At 37.5% G+C, this 17,623-nt stretch overlaps 3 protein-coding genes across 10 annotated transcripts in view; 1 reads left to right on the top strand and 2 right to left on the bottom strand.

Moving 5' to 3' along the window:
* asic1c (acid-sensing (proton-gated) ion channel 1c) overlaps nucleotides 1-3,656 on the top strand; it is a 129,616-nt gene extending 125,960 nt beyond the window's left edge. For all 8 annotated transcript variants that reach the window (XM_074689146.1, XM_074689147.1, XM_074689150.1 and 5 more), the window contains one exon: nucleotides 484-3,656. In XM_074689146.1, coding sequence (XP_074545247.1) covers nucleotides 484-562 — 79 coding nt within the window. In that variant the 3' untranslated portion in view covers nucleotides 563-3,656. The remainder of the gene's footprint in view (nucleotides 1-483) is intronic.
* A 217-nt stretch (nucleotides 3,657-3,873) lies between these two features.
* On the bottom strand, nucleotides 3,874-11,611 carry cdk5 (cyclin dependent kinase 5). The gene is made up of 12 exons (XM_074689152.1): nucleotides 11,401-11,611; nucleotides 10,981-11,069; nucleotides 10,825-10,892; nucleotides 10,643-10,703; nucleotides 10,502-10,558; nucleotides 10,287-10,382; nucleotides 10,014-10,088; nucleotides 8,130-8,226; nucleotides 7,420-7,489; nucleotides 7,251-7,311; nucleotides 7,074-7,154; nucleotides 3,874-6,942 (listed from the first exon to the last, which is right to left on the bottom strand). Exons 1-12 carry the CDS (start codon nucleotides 11,435-11,437, stop codon nucleotides 6,856-6,858), a joined length of 879 nt encoding a protein of 292 aa, XP_074545253.1. The 5' UTR covers nucleotides 11,438-11,611; the 3' UTR covers nucleotides 3,874-6,855.
* An 803-nt stretch (nucleotides 11,612-12,414) lies between these two features.
* Nucleotides 12,415-17,623, bottom strand: abcb8 (ATP-binding cassette, sub-family B (MDR/TAP), member 8). Its single transcript, XM_074689558.1, has 16 exons — nucleotides 17,416-17,623; nucleotides 16,551-16,875; nucleotides 16,313-16,468; nucleotides 16,115-16,209; nucleotides 15,902-16,007; nucleotides 15,658-15,819; nucleotides 15,327-15,412; nucleotides 15,123-15,220; nucleotides 14,913-15,018; nucleotides 14,763-14,796; nucleotides 14,515-14,654; nucleotides 14,341-14,435; nucleotides 14,121-14,254; nucleotides 13,874-14,021; nucleotides 13,545-13,795; nucleotides 12,415-13,358 (listed from the first exon to the last, which is right to left on the bottom strand). Exons 1-16 carry the CDS (start codon nucleotides 17,514-17,516, stop codon nucleotides 13,275-13,277), a joined length of 2,121 nt encoding a protein of 706 aa, XP_074545659.1. The 5' UTR covers nucleotides 17,517-17,623; the 3' UTR covers nucleotides 12,415-13,274.

The following is a 17,623-nucleotide window of genomic DNA, read 5'->3' as shown; positions in this document are numbered from 1 at the left end:
TTGTTATCCACATCTCAGCAGTTATCTATTCAGCGAGCACTTTTTCACAACATGCAGACCTTTGTGGATGTTTCGACTTCCATAACTTGAACATTTTCACGTGTTAGTGTAAAATCAGGACTAAAAATGTGCTGTTCTTTCTCTTTTCCCTCCTTTCATTCATCTTTTACCCACTTCTTCCTGTTTTTCTTTAAACCTGTGAAACATGCGATGTGGCTGATGTTGAAATTCCCAAATCTGTTGTTTTCATTTCCTCATCATGGTCCACATATGTTTCTGCCATCCACATCTTATGTATGTTTGTTGCGTTAATCATAATTTTTTTTTCTCCTTATACACCCTTTCATTGTCTTCCACTTTCATTTTACTTGTGGCTTCTTTAATTGGCGCTCCATCATTATTATTCCAACAATCCCTCCATCAACCCCTCCCTTAACCCCGTTTGAACTCGTCTCCCTTCCTCCCCCCCTCTGTCTTTTGCAGAGCACCTGTGACACCCTCAGGAGTCACTCGGACAGTCTCGGATTCACGCCGAACATGTTACCTCGTCACCCGACTTTAGGCAACTTTGAGGAGTTTGCCTGTTGACGACATAAAGCAGGGGTGGTGGGTGGGTGGGTGGGTGAGGATGACAGCAAACTGTGAAATAATGTATGTATTTAACAGAAAAACGGTTGAGTGTGTAACTCAAAAACGTATTAGTAGAGTTTATTAATGCCTGAATAGAAATAGAAAACTATCATCAGAAGAAAAAGAGACCACTTCCAAAACAGAACTCAGGTTTTACTGCCATGTCAAGGCATCAGTGTTAATTTGTTCACATTTCATTTGTCACTTTGTTTTTCCTATATGGTCACTTTGGAGTAAACAATCATTGAAGATAAATGTGTCCAAAAAAAAGAAAGAAAGAAAGTTTCTGACCTGTGTTGAGTTACACGGTACTGTTGTGCTAGTTTTGCTGTACATCAATCCAAGATTTAAAAAAAAAAAAAAAATGAGGAAAACATTTGGATTGTTATGTGTAGCAGTGTTTCGTCTCCAGCATCTAACCAATGCTGTACTGAGTGACCTTATACTTGTCACGAGTTTGAACAGGAGAGCCTTTATTTTCAAATCTGCTCCATTTCCTGAGCTGATTGTTGGATAAAAGAGCTGCTCTCACCTGAATACAAACGCCAGACAAGTGTTTAATGTTGCCTTTTGCTACTATGAGGCTTTGTCTCATTCATTAGACTGTGCTTATTCAAGTTTAAAAAAAAAAAACAGTAAAGGAACTTGATAATTTGTATATATGCAAGTATCTAGTTTTATTCTATGTTGGCAGAAACGACTGAATTGGATGTTTTTGTTAACTGTGATCACTTTGTACTCAGAGGAATGGTTCAAAAAGACAGTGAGGGCGCCCAGAAAAGCTACTGATTGTAAGTTTTTATCTTTATATAGCTTAAATTTCTCAATTTTCCCTTTTGTTTTTTAGAAAGGCGTTGCTGTGTCGTCACAAAAAAATGCGAAGCATGAAGCTTGCTGTAAAATTGGCCCCTTATACATAAAAATACATGAGATGAGAAGCAATTAGGCTTTTCCTTTTGTTTTTTTTTTCTCTAATACTGTGTCTTAAAGGTGTCCATCAGCACAACCCCTCTGTGATAGTTCTCTAGTCTCTATGAACCGAAGTCTAAAAGTCGTGTTGATGAAGAAGATGAAGAAAGTCTACACTGCTTACGTGATGGTGGTGGAATATATCATTATATACTGTACATATACAGTGTTTGGATCTTTCTGTACACTTGAAAGAATTTGGACTTTCTATCTGATTAGACCTGAAGTGTCTTTGAGTTTTTGGTGATGACAAAGTGACTGACGCAGAGTTTATAAGTCAAAAAAAAAAAAGAATTTGCCTCAAAGCATCACACTCAGTTTAGTTGATTTATAACAAAATGCATTGTAAAATTCCACCATTGTCCTTTTATTATTATAATTATTACTATTCAAGACATGTAAGAAGTCACAAATAACACTTTGTGATGTATTAATGATCAAGTATAATAAACTCTATATTTACCCATCTTGCTCACGTACACAACTTTTCTTCTTATCTCCGTGTGAGTCCAAGTTTTCTATTTTTGTGTTGTGACGAATTAAGAATCCTTGACATCACAGTTAAGGACTTGTAGGTACATTATCCTCACTATAACTACGTTCCTGGGAAGTTTTGTTTTGTTTTTGTTTGTTTTTTTAATGTGAAACTTTCAAGTATAATGCCAATCAATTAAGTGGTGTTGATAACACTGTAGCTTTATTACTCTGTTGTCTGTGTATTAGATGACTGTTGATGTGAAGCACAAACTCTTGGAGATCAGCCATCACTCGAAAGCCAATGACTGGACCAGACGTCTATGGTTGTGACTACCTTTTACGGCTTTGGTTTCAACAAAAAACGCACACACACTCACTCATGGTGTGTTCACTGCTCCAGCATTGACCGAGATAAAAGTGCGCTCTAAGAGGAGTGAGACAACACTTTGAGTAAAGACTGAATCCAAATGGAAATCATCTTTCAGGAAGGGGGGTTAAAAAAAAAAAAAAAAAAGGTGGATTTGTGGTGTTGTGTCTTGAGCAATAAATGCACTGACAGGTCAGATTTAACTGTGATCAAACCCACATACAGAAACAGATTTGAATCCCCATTTTCAATTCATAACACTACCACAGCTTGGAATGGATGTAGAGAGCAGCTCCTTGCTGCGACACAGATGTATGATACGATAAGTGTATATCAACCATCATCAGCTAGTGAAGAGACACAAATGCCAATTCATGTTACACAATGATGCTATTCTGATGATGCTGCAATGCCATGAGGACTTTTGAGTGTGTGTGAGTGTCATGTTGTTGGGTTAAAGAGCATAAAAATGATCTAGCATTTACCGCAAACTGTGGCTAAAGGGTTTGTGGAATTGTCCTGGGTCTTTACCTCTCTGTCCCCACCCCTGCCTTACTACCTGTCAGAGAACAGCAGAGTGTATGTGAATTGGCAGCGTCCGTTACTGAAATGTTCGTGCTCATTAAGTAGTCCTCAAATGATATTTGCCGCATAGATATGGCCAAGTAGAAAACAGTATCCTATATATTTCTGTCACCTGACGACTAGATTTGAACTATTTTAATCCTATGGTTTATAATTTATGTCACACCTGCCATTTACTTCTGTGCATGACCATTGTGTATCTCTTAATGTACAATTAGCCATTATACTCACTTTGTAAAGTAAAATAATGTATATTTGGAGCCAGGTGAATCAAAATGATGTTCTCCCAATCATGTCCTGATATTTTACTACATACAGAAAAAATCCTCCTCAAACCAGGCTTGGGATTGTGCAATACTCTACAAAAGAAAGATATTTAGCAGATTTTAAAAGACTGCATCATCTTTCCGTCAAGTTTTACAGATTGAATAAACATAACGTGGCTTGAAGTGGAACAAATATGTGCCTTCAAGTGTGGTCGCAACAGGTAACACCAAGATTTCCATGTGCACAAACATCCGGAGAACTGAGCTTGCTTCATCTGGCTCTCTGTGCTTTATGTGCATTTTATTGTAGATATGTGATTTTAACTCTGAACTGTACATTAAATAGTTAATACAAACTTAAATCCGTGTGGTGGGGTCAGTCTTCGATCCGACTGTCACGACATTTGAAATCCACTGCATGCCATGTGCAAACAGCTCTGTTCATTGGTTAGAGGTGAACAGGCCCTGCTGACTGAAGGTGAGGTCACAGATTTTCATACACCAACACTCTAAAACTCTGACTGCTGGAGAGTAATTAAGTCCTGAGGGAGCGGGCTACCTTTTATTGATCTCACTTTTAATTCATTATGCTGGCACTAAAACTTGATTGTTGCATATTAAAAAATAAATAAGCATATAAAACTGCCTTTAATTTTGATGGACAGGTTGGAAGCAGGGGGGTGTCGTCATCTTTTTATTTTTTTTATTTTTTATTTTTTAGGGTTAGGGTTAGCCTTACATTAGCTTTGGTTCTCAGGCAATTCTGTGTTTGGACCAAAAAACACAAATTTAGTGCGGGTCAGTTTGAGAAAAAAACGTTTTGTTGGACAAAATAAGAGAATATCTTGAACTTTGTCTTGAACCTTTGTTTCCCCTATAGTCTAAATTGGAAAAAAAATAGCAATTTTTTGGTAGGCAAAACTAACACAGTCCAAACTTGAAATGAAAACATATTCTCTAAAGCTCTCCTTGCCTAATAATTCTTTTTTTCTTGTGTTATCAGAGAATAATGTAACTTTTTTTTTTATTTTAACTGCTTAAAACAGTGCTGATATTTTTTTCTTAAGTCTCCCAGACTGGATACTGAAGCTGACAAATTAAAGGGAATTCAATTTGAATAAATCCAGTTTTGGTGCTGCTTCACTAATGCTGACAGAATCACACCATCGATCAAATAAAAACATGGCCTTTGTCAGGCAAAAGTATTCAATTAGGTCTATGAAGTTTCCGTTCCAACATCAAATCAAATCACATAATTTTATGCTTATGATATAAGGTGTTGTGTTTCTTGACAACATTCTTTTTCACAGGATGAACTTTTCATTTATGTTTTAGTCAACTTGAGAGACAACCTTTGACAAAACATCATGATATATGATCAAAAGAGCAAACTTTTGGCAATCTAGTTTTCAAAGTTAACGAAAAAACCTCCAATGTGAATGAACAAACTTGTATTTATGTCCACTTTACTGAATATGGAGTCTTATTTGCTGAGATATACACAGAAAAAAATGACAGCAGTCATCCTAAATTCTACCAACAAAAGTAAAGATACTGCCAAAGTGCAAAACCACTCTTCATTCAAACATAAAGTTTAAGCTGTGTACAGTTACTGTGAAGCAGTTTGTCTGAAATGTCCTGTAATCACCAGATAATGAAATACTGACAGTAAAAACAGTGTTCTTTTTTCATTATAACTTAATCCACACACAAACAACCTTAAAACATCTTAAGTCCTAAAAAGAGTTGGCTAAATGCAGAAACAAAATCATGTAATCATTCAAAAGGAGAGTTCCTTTACCCAATGTTGTTGCTACATTTCAAACAAACAAATGAGCTGACATTCCATGATTAATAAATACATGCATCCGTTATCCTGTCTTACATCGGCTAACACAGTTACTTCAAATAAATCATCATGTTGGCTTTCATGGGGTTAATAGCACTGTAACAATCTGGAGAAAAATAAGAAATGAAAATAGCTAATGGTGCAAAACGATCATAAAAAACATCAGTGGATTTTTTTTCTGTCTCTAGTTGAACTAATACAAAAGCATGTCAGAAAAGCAAAATCACATGAGTAGAACAAAGGAATTTCTAATGGTCCACTATAAATGTATATATCTATATTATACTATATTGGCCCATTTATTGATAACTGGCTAGAACCTTGGCTACCAAGTCCTCAACATATTAAGAAAATTAACTAAAGGATGTCAAATCAAACTGTCAGTTACAAAGTGTGCAAAAAACGTCAAATACAAAAGGGAAAATAAAAAGCCTGAGAAAAAAAAATCATAAATTATCTTCCCATGCTGTAATACAATCTTGTGATAGGTACTAGGACAAAGTCCTGTTCTGATGAGAGCAAAGCAACAGAATCAAACAATAAATCCTTAACAGTGTATTTTACAGGTCTGTGGAGTAGTCTGGTGGTATAATCTGAAATGTATTATAGAGGAATGGAGGTGCCAAGTTTAATAAACTTTTGATTAATATTTTACAACTATAACTGATGTTATACAGGAGCCAGGAGTGCAAAATAGATCAAACTAAGAGCAAAACAATGCTCAATTAAGTTTCAGTAAAGAGTGACTAACTTATGAGTACTTAATAAGGATTTACAATATTGTGTAATAATAATAATAATGTATTGAAAATATCTGGAAAAAAAACAGACTTGTAGAATGCAGTGTTCAAAAACAACAACCCATCTTAACAACATGACTTAGACCTTATCAGTATAACAGAAATTACCCTAACTTGTGATTTTCAAACCAGCAAAGCAATTTAATTTTATGTTTGTGGCATTAGCCCCCACCCCATCCCCTAATCTGTGGTCCTCATTAGAGCAGCAGGTTTGTAGCATCAAGCTGCAGTACAGAAATAAGAGATTGTTGGAAATAATTAGTGAATAGTCTGGTCACTGAATTTAGGTGATTCTGTTAAAAATCTAGGCTTTGGGCTTGTGGGGAAAAAAATGTATATCAATGTCTGCATTGGCATCAAAAATCTCTTCTCAGTCATGCTACACTGATGTTAAGACTATCAAATCACTCAAAAATTACAATGAAAACAGAAGCAATGCTAAAAGAAAAGGCAGTTTGTGTGTCTGGAAACACTAAGTTGTAGGCATCCAAAATGAATGTACTAAATGAGATCACCACAGATTCAAAGAGCTTTTTTTATAAACACTTCTTCAAAAAGCAGAAATATACAGCTCATGTTTGTTAAAGTCTTTGGGAGCAGAGGGGCTTCTTCGTGACAACCACATCCACAGGTAGAAAATGTATTCAACACAAAAAGCTCCCTCCAACATTCGTGCTAATTGGCTGGGAGGTCTATATGTACCAAATGAAACAGACTTGCCATTTAAAAGAACCTAAAACCTTGCAGAGCCGCTCCACCTTCGTTCCACACAGAGGCACAGCAGAATTATAAGAAGGGGAGTTTTTGAGAAACGGTGAGGGATTTGCCTTGTTGAGAGCGGTCCTAATGACCCAGCGGAGTAAAGGATGATTGATTCTGGTGGCTGAGGCTCAGGGAGAGGCAGTTTAGCATTTAGGGTGGGCAGAAATCTGCAAAGTAGGGGTGCTGCAAGGCCTCTTCTGCAGAGATCCTCTGGACTGGATTACATTTCAACAGGTTCTGAGTGAGATAAAAAACATATATAAATTGGTCCACAGAAAGATTAAATATGCACATTTATTTAAGCTGAAGTAAACAAGTTTTCTGAACAATATTACAAGAAAACTAAAGCCAGTTGGGAGTGGGATTACCTGCAGTAGATCCCGTCCTGTGCTACTTAATTTGGGGACCACATTCACCAATGAGGTGGTGGCTGGGTACATGGGGTATGGCTGCAGCAAGAAACAGATGTAGATATTTAAAAAAAGAGAGAGAAATGATAACACATGACATGTAGTAAAACGTCAGAACTGATATTAACCAGTTACCTTGTAGTCAGGGAGTTTTGTCATAGTCTGCCACTGCTCTTCAGTTGGTGTACCCAACAATGTGCCGAGTGGTTAAAGAAAAACTTGGAGGGGTGTATAGGTCTAACCTGTTGTGACTTACTGTTTGTAAATCATTTATCACATCTTGGATCAATAGTTAGAAGGATATCTGAAGATTCTTTTCAACTGGTCATCCACATCATTCCCTGGGAATAAAGGCCTCCCAGCATTAGCCAGCTCTGAAGAAGACACAATAGGCAAATATAACAGTGAATATTTGACATGTGGTTAGGGTTTGAGTTATTCTGAACAACCTTGATATGAATGAGTTTTCTACATGTTCAACAATATAAGGGACATCATAAAGCATACAATTAGATAAAAACTATTACCAGGAGAAGTGATTATATTTAAAGTTGAAATTACTCATATTTATGAGTATTCTTTCCTTACCATAATTGTATATTGAATAGATATTAATATAATGAAAATATAGTTCTGTATAACTTTATCAATTCTTCCACTTTTAATTAAGGGGAGAACTTAAACCCTGTTTTAAAAAGGTGTAGAAAATCACAAGGTTTCTCATTGTTTGATTAGGTGTCCCTCAAAACAATGAAAAGATCCCACTGTAAACTCATCTGAGAATTTTGTTGGTATCTTGTTTCAAATCTGTACCATCAGATGCAGTTCTCCATAACTACTTAAATGTATCCAACCCTGTTAGTTTTTGTTTTTCAAATGTGCTTGATTAAAGTAAATGAATTCTGACTTTTTTTTAAGTTTAAGCATTACATTATCCACACTTATAAAATAGGAAGAGGTTGATAAACAGGTAGATCATCACTAGAATCGTCATTTCAGAAAACAATCACAGACCTGCAAATATGCATCCAGCAGACCACATGTCAATTGAGGTAGAATAAAGTTTAGCACCAAACAGCACATCGGGAGGCCGGTACCACAATGTCACTACCTACGAACAAATCACACAGAAAAGGGATAATTGTCGTAATTGGTCTAATTCGTACAAAGTGTTATTGTGTCAACCAAACTGTTCAGCAGCTCTGCATAATGACTGCTCCGTGGGGGTGGGTGTTATTTTGTACTGACACTGATTACACAAAGAAAAGGAAGTGGCATCACTGCTACAGAAATACTAAATGTTCAGCCATCTGCTTCCATTACAGCACACCTTACTGACATTTTACCAAACTACTGCTTTGTCAAGTGTTGAGTGTTTCACTGAAATTTATTCCAGGTTTTGTGAAAATGCATTTTTTGGAGTGCAGAGACAGATTAGAGTGAGAAAAATTAAATAAAATGAAGTTTTTTTCTGTATCCAGAGTGTGTGTGGGCTGCCTGAAAGCAGTAGGAAGTGCTCATGCATCAGTATGAAAAGTTTCAAAGTTCAGTTCAGCACAGATGTTAATTATGTTACCACCTGCTGAAGAATCACATTGAAAACATTTTCAGAGAAAAATGAGGTAAAACCTGTCAACTGTCAGTGGACAAAGACATGTGTCTCAAGCTTTGAGTAGCTTCAAAAAGTTATATATTGAGCCCTTTAGTCGTTTTTCTTTTCTTAATTCAAAATGTCACAAACCATGATGCACAAAACTGAGTCAAACTCAGTGTATGTAATGCTTTTTTTTATCAGTTAGACTCTGTTCTCTAAACTAGTAGATTTGAGGGACATTTTAAAAAAATGATTTGGCAGAGGGATTTTATATTTTTTGTATCTAAAACAAGTGTGGCAAACTCTGCATGTTTATTGAGTATAACCGCATATTTGCGTGTAATTTAAAACATTTGATGAACCAAAACATGTCCAAAAATCATGCCTCTACTTTTTCATAATTGTAGAAATTTGGCTTAATTAGCAACAGTTCTGACAAAACAAATAAAATCCAATTGCTGTCATCATGAGAGCTTACTGTGTCCAATCTCAACTGCTTATTAAGAATTTGTAAGTAATCTGAACAAAAATCTGGAAACAGTTATTTCTCCCAGCAGGAATAGCCCTTAAAGTCTCAGGGAAATACTTTTTCTAAAATGAAATGACCCTTTAAAATGACCCTACTTTCGATCCCCAGTGCTTTAAACTCTGTTCCCCCTCTAGCTCTTCTCTATATTACATTTTCAGATCAGTAGTGTCACCATGGGTCAAGAGCCCTCTCATGAGATACCATCGCCAGGCCCTTAGGTCAGCCGACCAAATACTTCTAAACCTATCTGAGACTTTCTTGACATCTCCCTGATGCCATCAACAACAACAAAAACATGTCATTCTGAGTAAATCCTGCTGATTTCTTTATCTCTTCTATTTCTTTTTTTTTTCCACAGCCTAACAGTTGAAACACTAGAGAAACAAACCCATGTATCAACTGTCCTCACCAATTCAGAACAATAACAAGTATAGTTTAATAACCTAATATATTGCTGACATTTAGGAAGAGGAATGAAATAAAGCTGTATAGGTTACTAATGGGCCATATTTACATTTTTGCACTGGAGTTTATTTTTATGTCATTACTTCTAACAAGATACGCTAAAAACATCAAGTTTCATTAAAGCTGTCTGTTTAATTTAACATCTTTGAATATATTCCAGCACTGTATTTAAGGGCTGTTTGTTAGCGTGCCATCTAATCAGTGGTAGTACAACTCACACAGACTTCAAAACTTAAAGGTATTTGCATTTACATACAAGTTACACATTATAAACCAAAGTGCTCTGTGCTGTGCTAAAAGTTAAACCTACCTCTGCTGAGTAACACCTCACAGGAATGCCGAAGGCTCGAGCCAACCCAAAGTCAGCCAGCTTCAACTCCCCATTCTACAAAGACACAAGCAAAAGACATCCCTCAACATTATGAAAGCATAAAAACCCCACAGCATTGGGAGAGACTCCAATCTAAAACCACATTTTACACATACTGCAAGATGCAGATTTTGCATAGTCAATATTTATAACTGCTCGAGAAAATATTTAAGGTACATCATCATATAAAGTCCAACTTCACTTTAAAATTACCCTGTTAATAAGGAGATTTTGCGGTTTCAGATCTCTGTGGAGGACATTTCGACTGTGGCAGAAAGCAAGACCTTTCAATAGCTGGTACATAAATGACTGCAAAGAAAAGGAGATAGAATGAGTTTAACCGACAACAGGTTAAAATAGATACAATAAGCAAAGTTTCTTTCATTTTTTTAAAACTCTTTGTGGTTAATCCGGGAGGTTTCTCTTACCTTCACAGTTTCAGGATCTAGATCCCCATTGCAGCTGTCAAAATATTTCTTCAAATCCTTCATTGGGTAAGTGGAAACATGCATTAGGCTTATAAAGTACAAGCTGACAATTACAGTATGTTAGGAATGACTTTATCTCACCTGATCACAGTATTCAAAAACCAAGGTTAACTTCTTGTCACTGTGCAAAACATCATGTAGTCTGCAGAAGACAGAACAGGGTTAACGCAAACTGCTTCACGTTTTAACTCATCTGACAGTGAATCCCTGCCTGTCATTCCCACATCGTGACAGATTAAATTCTCTTCGGGCAGCACACTGACCTGACAATGTTTTTATGCTTTAGCTCCTTCAGAAGACAGATTTCTCTAAGGGCAGAACTTGGCACCCCCTGAAAGAAATGACAATCAGCTTTTATTGGCACTAGCCTGCTTGCAACCTGCTAGCATGCAATGAAAGAAATTTACGATAACACATACCTCGTCGTCGTCGTCCAACCTGACCCTTTTCAAAGCTACAATTTCATGGGTTTCTCTGTTTTTAGCCTTGAAAACGGTCCCATACGTACCTACAGATAATACACATGAGATGTTTGATAGTTATTGGACTGATGAATGGCATAGCAACGTCCATTGGATAGTAGCATTAGCTAGCTAGCAAACGTCAGGTAGCGTTAACATCGTAGAAGTTAGCTCTTAAAAATCTTGACATATCTTGCCGTGAAATACATCAATGGCTGTAAAACTTAACACGGCTCTGAATATGGTCAGCAAGAGCATTGGAGAAAAAACAGACACAAAGCCTTTAATCTAGCTTACGTTAGCTAGCCCTTTAACTACATGAATGCTATGTTAGCAAACCAGTTTAGCTAACATCAACATTAAGCTTACGAAACTTACCCTCTCCTATTTTTTCAAGCTTCTCATACTTCTGCATTTTTGGCCAGTGAAGCCAGCTTTAAAAAGCTCGCAAACCAATGACCGATAACAACCCCAAAAGCGGGGATGTTTATCTAAAGCAAACGTTAGCTTGAAGCTATCGGTAGTTGCTGCTACTGGTTGCTCTGCAGCAAAGCTTGGCTTGTTGGTCATCTAGAGGTCAAAAGTGGAACTGCAACATCAAAAATCCCCCCTAAAATTGTGCTTGCCGCATTATCTCTGAAATAACTGCTGTGATTGCAGCAATGCATTCACAGCATATGTTGTTCTGCGTCAAAACAAAAGCGTAATAATAAAATATTATTACGCTTCTTATGCTTCAGCCCACTTTTTCCAGTCGCTGCAACTTCAACAAGTTTCAGCCAAAACTTTCAGCTCATTCAGAACGGTCGTTTTACTAATACTTCCAGTAATATTTCACCTTTTCCACGGTTTTGATCCCATTTAAAAAAGTGCAGAATCTTCAGAAAATTACCGTTTCAGAAAGAACATTTTTCAGCATCATTTAGACCCATCATTCAGCCATACATTCACCCAGAAACTCCATTCAAACCAATCCGGACGCCCGGACCTGACCCAGTCTGGAGCCTATCTGGACGTCTGGCTCAAACCCATCCTGGACCTCATCTGGATTTCCAGACAAGACCAAATCTGAACCTAGATCTGGTCTAAACCCAATCCGAACCTTCCGAACAGAATTAAAAAGCTCCCTATACTTAGGTTGATTGTCTGAAATCTTATCTCAGTCAGGAAATAAGTCTACTGAGAAGCAGTCAAGTTACATATTTAAATCATATCCATCTGCTTATTAATTCATAGGTACAAAAAGCTTCACAAGCATTCAAAAAGAGCAAATCAATATGAACTTGACTGTTTCACTCTTGCATTTGGCAATGAAACAATTGCATGGTTAATAGATGAATTGAAATGATTTTTCGTGAGTGCCCTGATAATACAGACACATAATATAATGTAGAAATATGCTCTTTTAACTGCTATGCAATATACAAATTAAATCAAAGTTTGCACAATTTACATACATAAAATATTCACTTTATATTAATGTCAACACTGTCTTTGCAACCCTACCACTAAAGAAACTATTACAGTCGCAACAAGGTCAAATGCACAAATGCACAGCAAGGTTTTATTCATCTGTAGTACAATAACTTAATTTAAAATTTTAATAGTTTAATTTATTACCTTTTTTTGGCCAGGTAAGTCCCACTGAGATCAGTGTTCTATTTTCAAGAGAGACCTGGCCAAGTATGGCAGCAACACACAGTTTAAATCAGGAACATACAGAATTAAAAGCTCTATGACATAAATCAGCTATAACACTTGCATACAGAAAGCCTGGATTCCAGACTTTTCACTAAGGATTTAAAAACATTCAGACTAACTGAGTTTTCCCATTACAAGTCACACTGTAGATTGTTCCAGGCAAATGGTGCAGATAAATTCTTTACCATTTCAGTTCTGAATTTAGGAACAACTAAAAATTGTCAAGAATAAACACTGCACAGTAGTGGAGTCTGTTTATCTAGTTGGTCCATACATACATTTGCATATCCTAAAAAACTAAATCATTCTTATTTAAACTCGTTTAGAATACTTGGAAAATAACAAATTGACTTCAGTCATTTCAGTGTGAGCTGTCAATTTATTATTTTCCAAATGCATGTTCGTACAACCAACCAGCACCTGATTACTTCAGTCAGCTCTGCGCAGACACCCCCATCACTGTCTGTTCAGAAACAAATCTGTCTTATACATTTAGTCAAAAACATTCTATTAGTGTCCTTGGAGATCTAGAGTGTACAGTTTTGGTGTGTTCATTTCTGCCCTTCTGCTCTTTGTCTGCGGATCAGATCAGAATAGATTCCCCCTTTGCCCAGCAGTTCAAGGTGAGTCCCAGCCTTTAAAGAACAAAACAAGGGGTTAGATATAATTAGAAATGAATTATACAATCATTAACTGAAGGTTGAAGGAACAAGTAAACTGTATGCTGTCTATTCAATTAAAAACTTATTTGATCTTGCACAGAAGTCAAATTAATTAACTTTTGCAAGCTCCATCCTCCCTCCAAACACTCCACTCCTCACCTCCACAATTTGGCCGTTGCTCAATACACAGATGAGGTCAGCACCCTGAATGGTGCTGAGCCGGTGGGCGATGATGAGCACAGTACGACCCCTTGTGGCCCTGTCCAGAGCTTCCTGCACCACTCGCTCTGATTCTGCATCCAGGGCACTGGTGGCTTCATCCAGAACTAGGATGCTGGGATTCTTGATCAGGGCACGGGCAATGGCTATGCGCTGCTTCTGGCCACCAGATAATGTCACACCTCGCTCACCTGGGGATTACAAACCAAGAGTTTTATATTGAACGTGCACACAAATTTCAGTACAAATGCCCAGACAAGATGACATACCAACTACAGTGTTGTACCCATCAGGGAAAGCTGTGATGAAGCCATGAGCATTGGCCTGCTTGGCTGCAGCAATGACCTCAGCATCTGTGGCCTGGGGCATCCCAAAGCGGATGTTCTCTATGATGGATGAGCCAAACAAAACAGGCTCCTGTAGCGACACAGAGGAGGTATAGTGTTCAGCTACAATTTATTTATCTAAAATTACTTTTTCAAAGCCAGGGATCAATTAATGATAAACAATCTTCACCTGGTTGATAAATCCAATGACTTGTCCCCGCAGCCAGGGCAGATCAAGTGTTCGTATGTCGAGCCCGTCCAACATGATGACACCATTGGTCGGGTCATAGAAACGTTCAAGTAAGGACGCCACAGTAGACTTTCCTACAGTTTAAGAGATTAAATCATTCAGGCTGAGCATCATGTTACTATCACACTTTTTCATTCAGAATATTTTACTATGACATTACCTCCTCCAGATTCTCCAACAATGGCTACAGTCTTACATGGAGGCAGTGTCAAGTTGAATTTATCCAAGATCAGATGTCCAGGTCTTGTTGGATAACTGTAAATTAGCAAAGAAATATACAGTATCATCTTATGATCATATAATGTTTAGAGCTGAGATAGGAAGAAGCTCCAACCTGAATGAAATATTCATAAAGTCCACTCTTCCTGTCAGAGAATCGTTGGGAATGCGTCCTCCTCCTCCTGAGTTTGGGATGGCTGGCTTTAAAGCGAGGTATTCGAAGACTCGAGCCCCAGAGCTTATTCCTCTCACCATCTGTTAAACATGTTATAAAGTCATGGCATAATTTCTCATTTAATAGTATTTCGGGCTCCGATAGATGTGAACAAAAAAGAAGGGTAGGTGCACGTAACTTGTTCTTACCTGCCCAAAAAGGATTGAGATACTGGCCAAGGACCTAAACACAACAAGAATGAAAACTAATGAAAAATGACATCACAGCTTGAGCTACATTAAAACTAATAAGTGTAATAACATGCATTAAGTTGTAAGAAATGAATAGTATTTTTGTACCTTTGAACTGTCTGGGAAGCAACCAGGAATGACATGAGGTCTCCAGGGGACAGTTCATTACTGGAAATTAAAGTCCCTCCAGCAAAAATAGTGCCAAGTACAATACCTGCATTAGAGAAGAAACAACACTTAGAATGTCATGAAATCCTGAGTGTGCACTGTTCATCTCAAAACACAGTTTTTATCAGTTAAACATTCAAATGCACTCACAGTTCAGTGCAATGTTTGAAAGTCCTTGGAAAACTGCTATCCCAGCACCAAGGTTTTCATTCAGTTCACATGATTTGTCAACTTCATATGCATATAACCTAGAGGAAAAGGGTTTGTGGAAAAAAAAAATGAATCTCTGACATATAGCTAACCTTGTCTTTTGAAGGCAAAGAGTACAAAATACAAATGTAGAGTTTTACATACTGGAGCTCCCTCTCCTCCATAGCAAAAGCTTTCACTGTCCGAACATTGCCAAGTGCCTCATCTGCCACTCCTGTTGCTTTGGCCACCTTCAATCAAACACAAGTAAATTTAACTATTTCAAAGCACTGAGTGAATCAAGAGGCAGGTTTAGTCAAATGGTGTCTCCAGTTGTTCATGCCATTCCTTAAGTATAGATACTGGAATACATTCAATTAGTTTTAAGAGTTGTATTATTTATCATTTGCTATACTATGCACTATATAATCAAGCCATGGAAGAGTCAATAAAAATATTTTAAACTTTTGTTTAATAGTTCTTTATTCAGAATCACCTGTTCTTGAGCCAGACGGGATAATTTTCGGAGGAATGAGCCGATGAGTGCCCCTGCTCCAACTAGACAGGGGAGGACCACAACAGTCAGACCTGTCAGTTTTGGGGAGATGACATAGAGGGAGACAAAACATCCAACTGTTTGTGTAATACTACGAAGGCCCTGCAAAGAAAGAAAGAGAGAATTAAATGACTTAAACTTAACGAATATCAGTTATGTCTGACACAGATGAAGCACTTTATACCTGAGAGATGACCAGCTTAAAGGATGACTTGAACTCTTGAATATCTGCCGTCAAACGATTCACCAGTTGCCCAGTTTTATTTGCATCAAAGAAAGCCACATCTTGCCTAAGACAGAGAATAACAAAGAAAAAGTAGCCAAATGGACTTTGATGTAGTTTAGCTGCAGATGCAATAGACTGTCTTTGCAATAGCTTACATTTGCAAAAACATACCTCAACAGGGATGCAAAAAGGGTCTTCCTCATGTCTGCTGCTACTCTCTCCCCCACTCTTGAAAGTAGGATTATGTAGCCGCTTGTCAGCAGGCCCTGTACAAAGAAGCAGATGTGAAGAATGTTGATTTCCTACTAAACAGCAGTGACTCTGAGTTTTGGCTTTTTTCATAATAACAATATATTTATGTTTACTTACTTGAATCAAATAAAGCCCAAGTAAATTCAGTGCAGGACCTTTTATTTCCTGGATATAACTCCTGGTTTGGTCTCTCAGGAAACGAGCCACCACATTCACTAAATCTCCAAGCATCAATGGGATGTGAATATTCAGAATTGCTGCACCAAAAGCAAGCTGGAAAGAGAAGATACACATTTTATAAATAATCATGATTTCACAGCTCGTAACAGGGTAAAAGGGAACTGATCATGCTTACCACCACAGCACTGACAAGTGCAAGAAGTTGAGGTTTGACAAATTCCCAAAGGACGTGCCATTTGAAGTCTGGCACAGGGTTTTTGGGGACAATTTCCACAGGGATATTGTTGTTCTCATCTGCCTCACAGTATGCCACATGGCAGAACAATCGTGCAGAGACAGTGAGTACTGCTGGTCCAAGAATGAACCTAAGAGCCACTGGTTTGGGTGTTTGGGCGGTGGACTGACAGACAGCTCGGTTCAAGAAGTACCAAACACGACTGGTTGCATTTCCAGGCTGCTGTGGGGAATTGTATGCTCTGGATCCTGGAGATTTATACCCACTGAGAAAAGAGTATTACTCAAATTAGTCATTTAAGAAGTTCTTATGGCAGTTTAACAACATGTTTGTCACAGTGGCTGTATATTTGAGGCTAAAGTACATGGATATTCTCAAATAGCAATGCATCCAGCAAAATAGCATCGTTCCAATGGTAGTTTGTTTAATTTATCATGATTGAAATACACTTTACATTGAAATTGCTACAAGGAGACTGCAACATGGGCTGCATGAGGTAAAGGTACTTGTTTTTTATGGTGGATCAGACATATCCACTCAGCCATTTAATTTGTTTTCTCTAACTGACAACACAGATTAGTCCTCTGATTCTGATCACTCACACAAACACAAACACATAAGATCATTGAGCCCATTGATATCTCATAAAGTAAGGGAATATCAATAACAATATCAACTATTTCAAGATACAAAATGTATCACACATTGAGGCAGATAAATTATCAAAGAGCTCATCAAATATAACCTGTATTTCAAATTCTTATCTGTCTTCCGCTTAAGAAAGTACTCGGTCACATTACCCTACCGTGAAAGTTTCCATGTGTCTGCTGTTTTACTGAACCGCGGGTACAACAGTGATCGCCCTGGAGCAGTAAAACGTGCTCTACAACAGAGTAACTGAAACATGTTTTATGCGTAATTAAAGTATAACAAGCTCATTAGGTTTAAACAGCTAGTCTTTAAGCTCTGACATAATCCACAGGCAACCTGCAGGCTGCCATATTGACAATGAC

This window comes from Halichoeres trimaculatus, unplaced genomic scaffold (assembly GCF_033239565.1).
Source record: "Halichoeres trimaculatus isolate MK-OKI-2021-1 unplaced genomic scaffold, fHalTri1.1 fHalTri1_scaffold_15, whole genome shotgun sequence".
Taxonomy (NCBI): domain Eukaryota; kingdom Metazoa; phylum Chordata; class Actinopteri; order Labriformes; family Labridae; genus Halichoeres; species Halichoeres trimaculatus.
The sequence above is the reverse complement of the archived record's forward strand: the minus strand, read 5'-3'. Positions and strand labels throughout refer to the sequence as shown.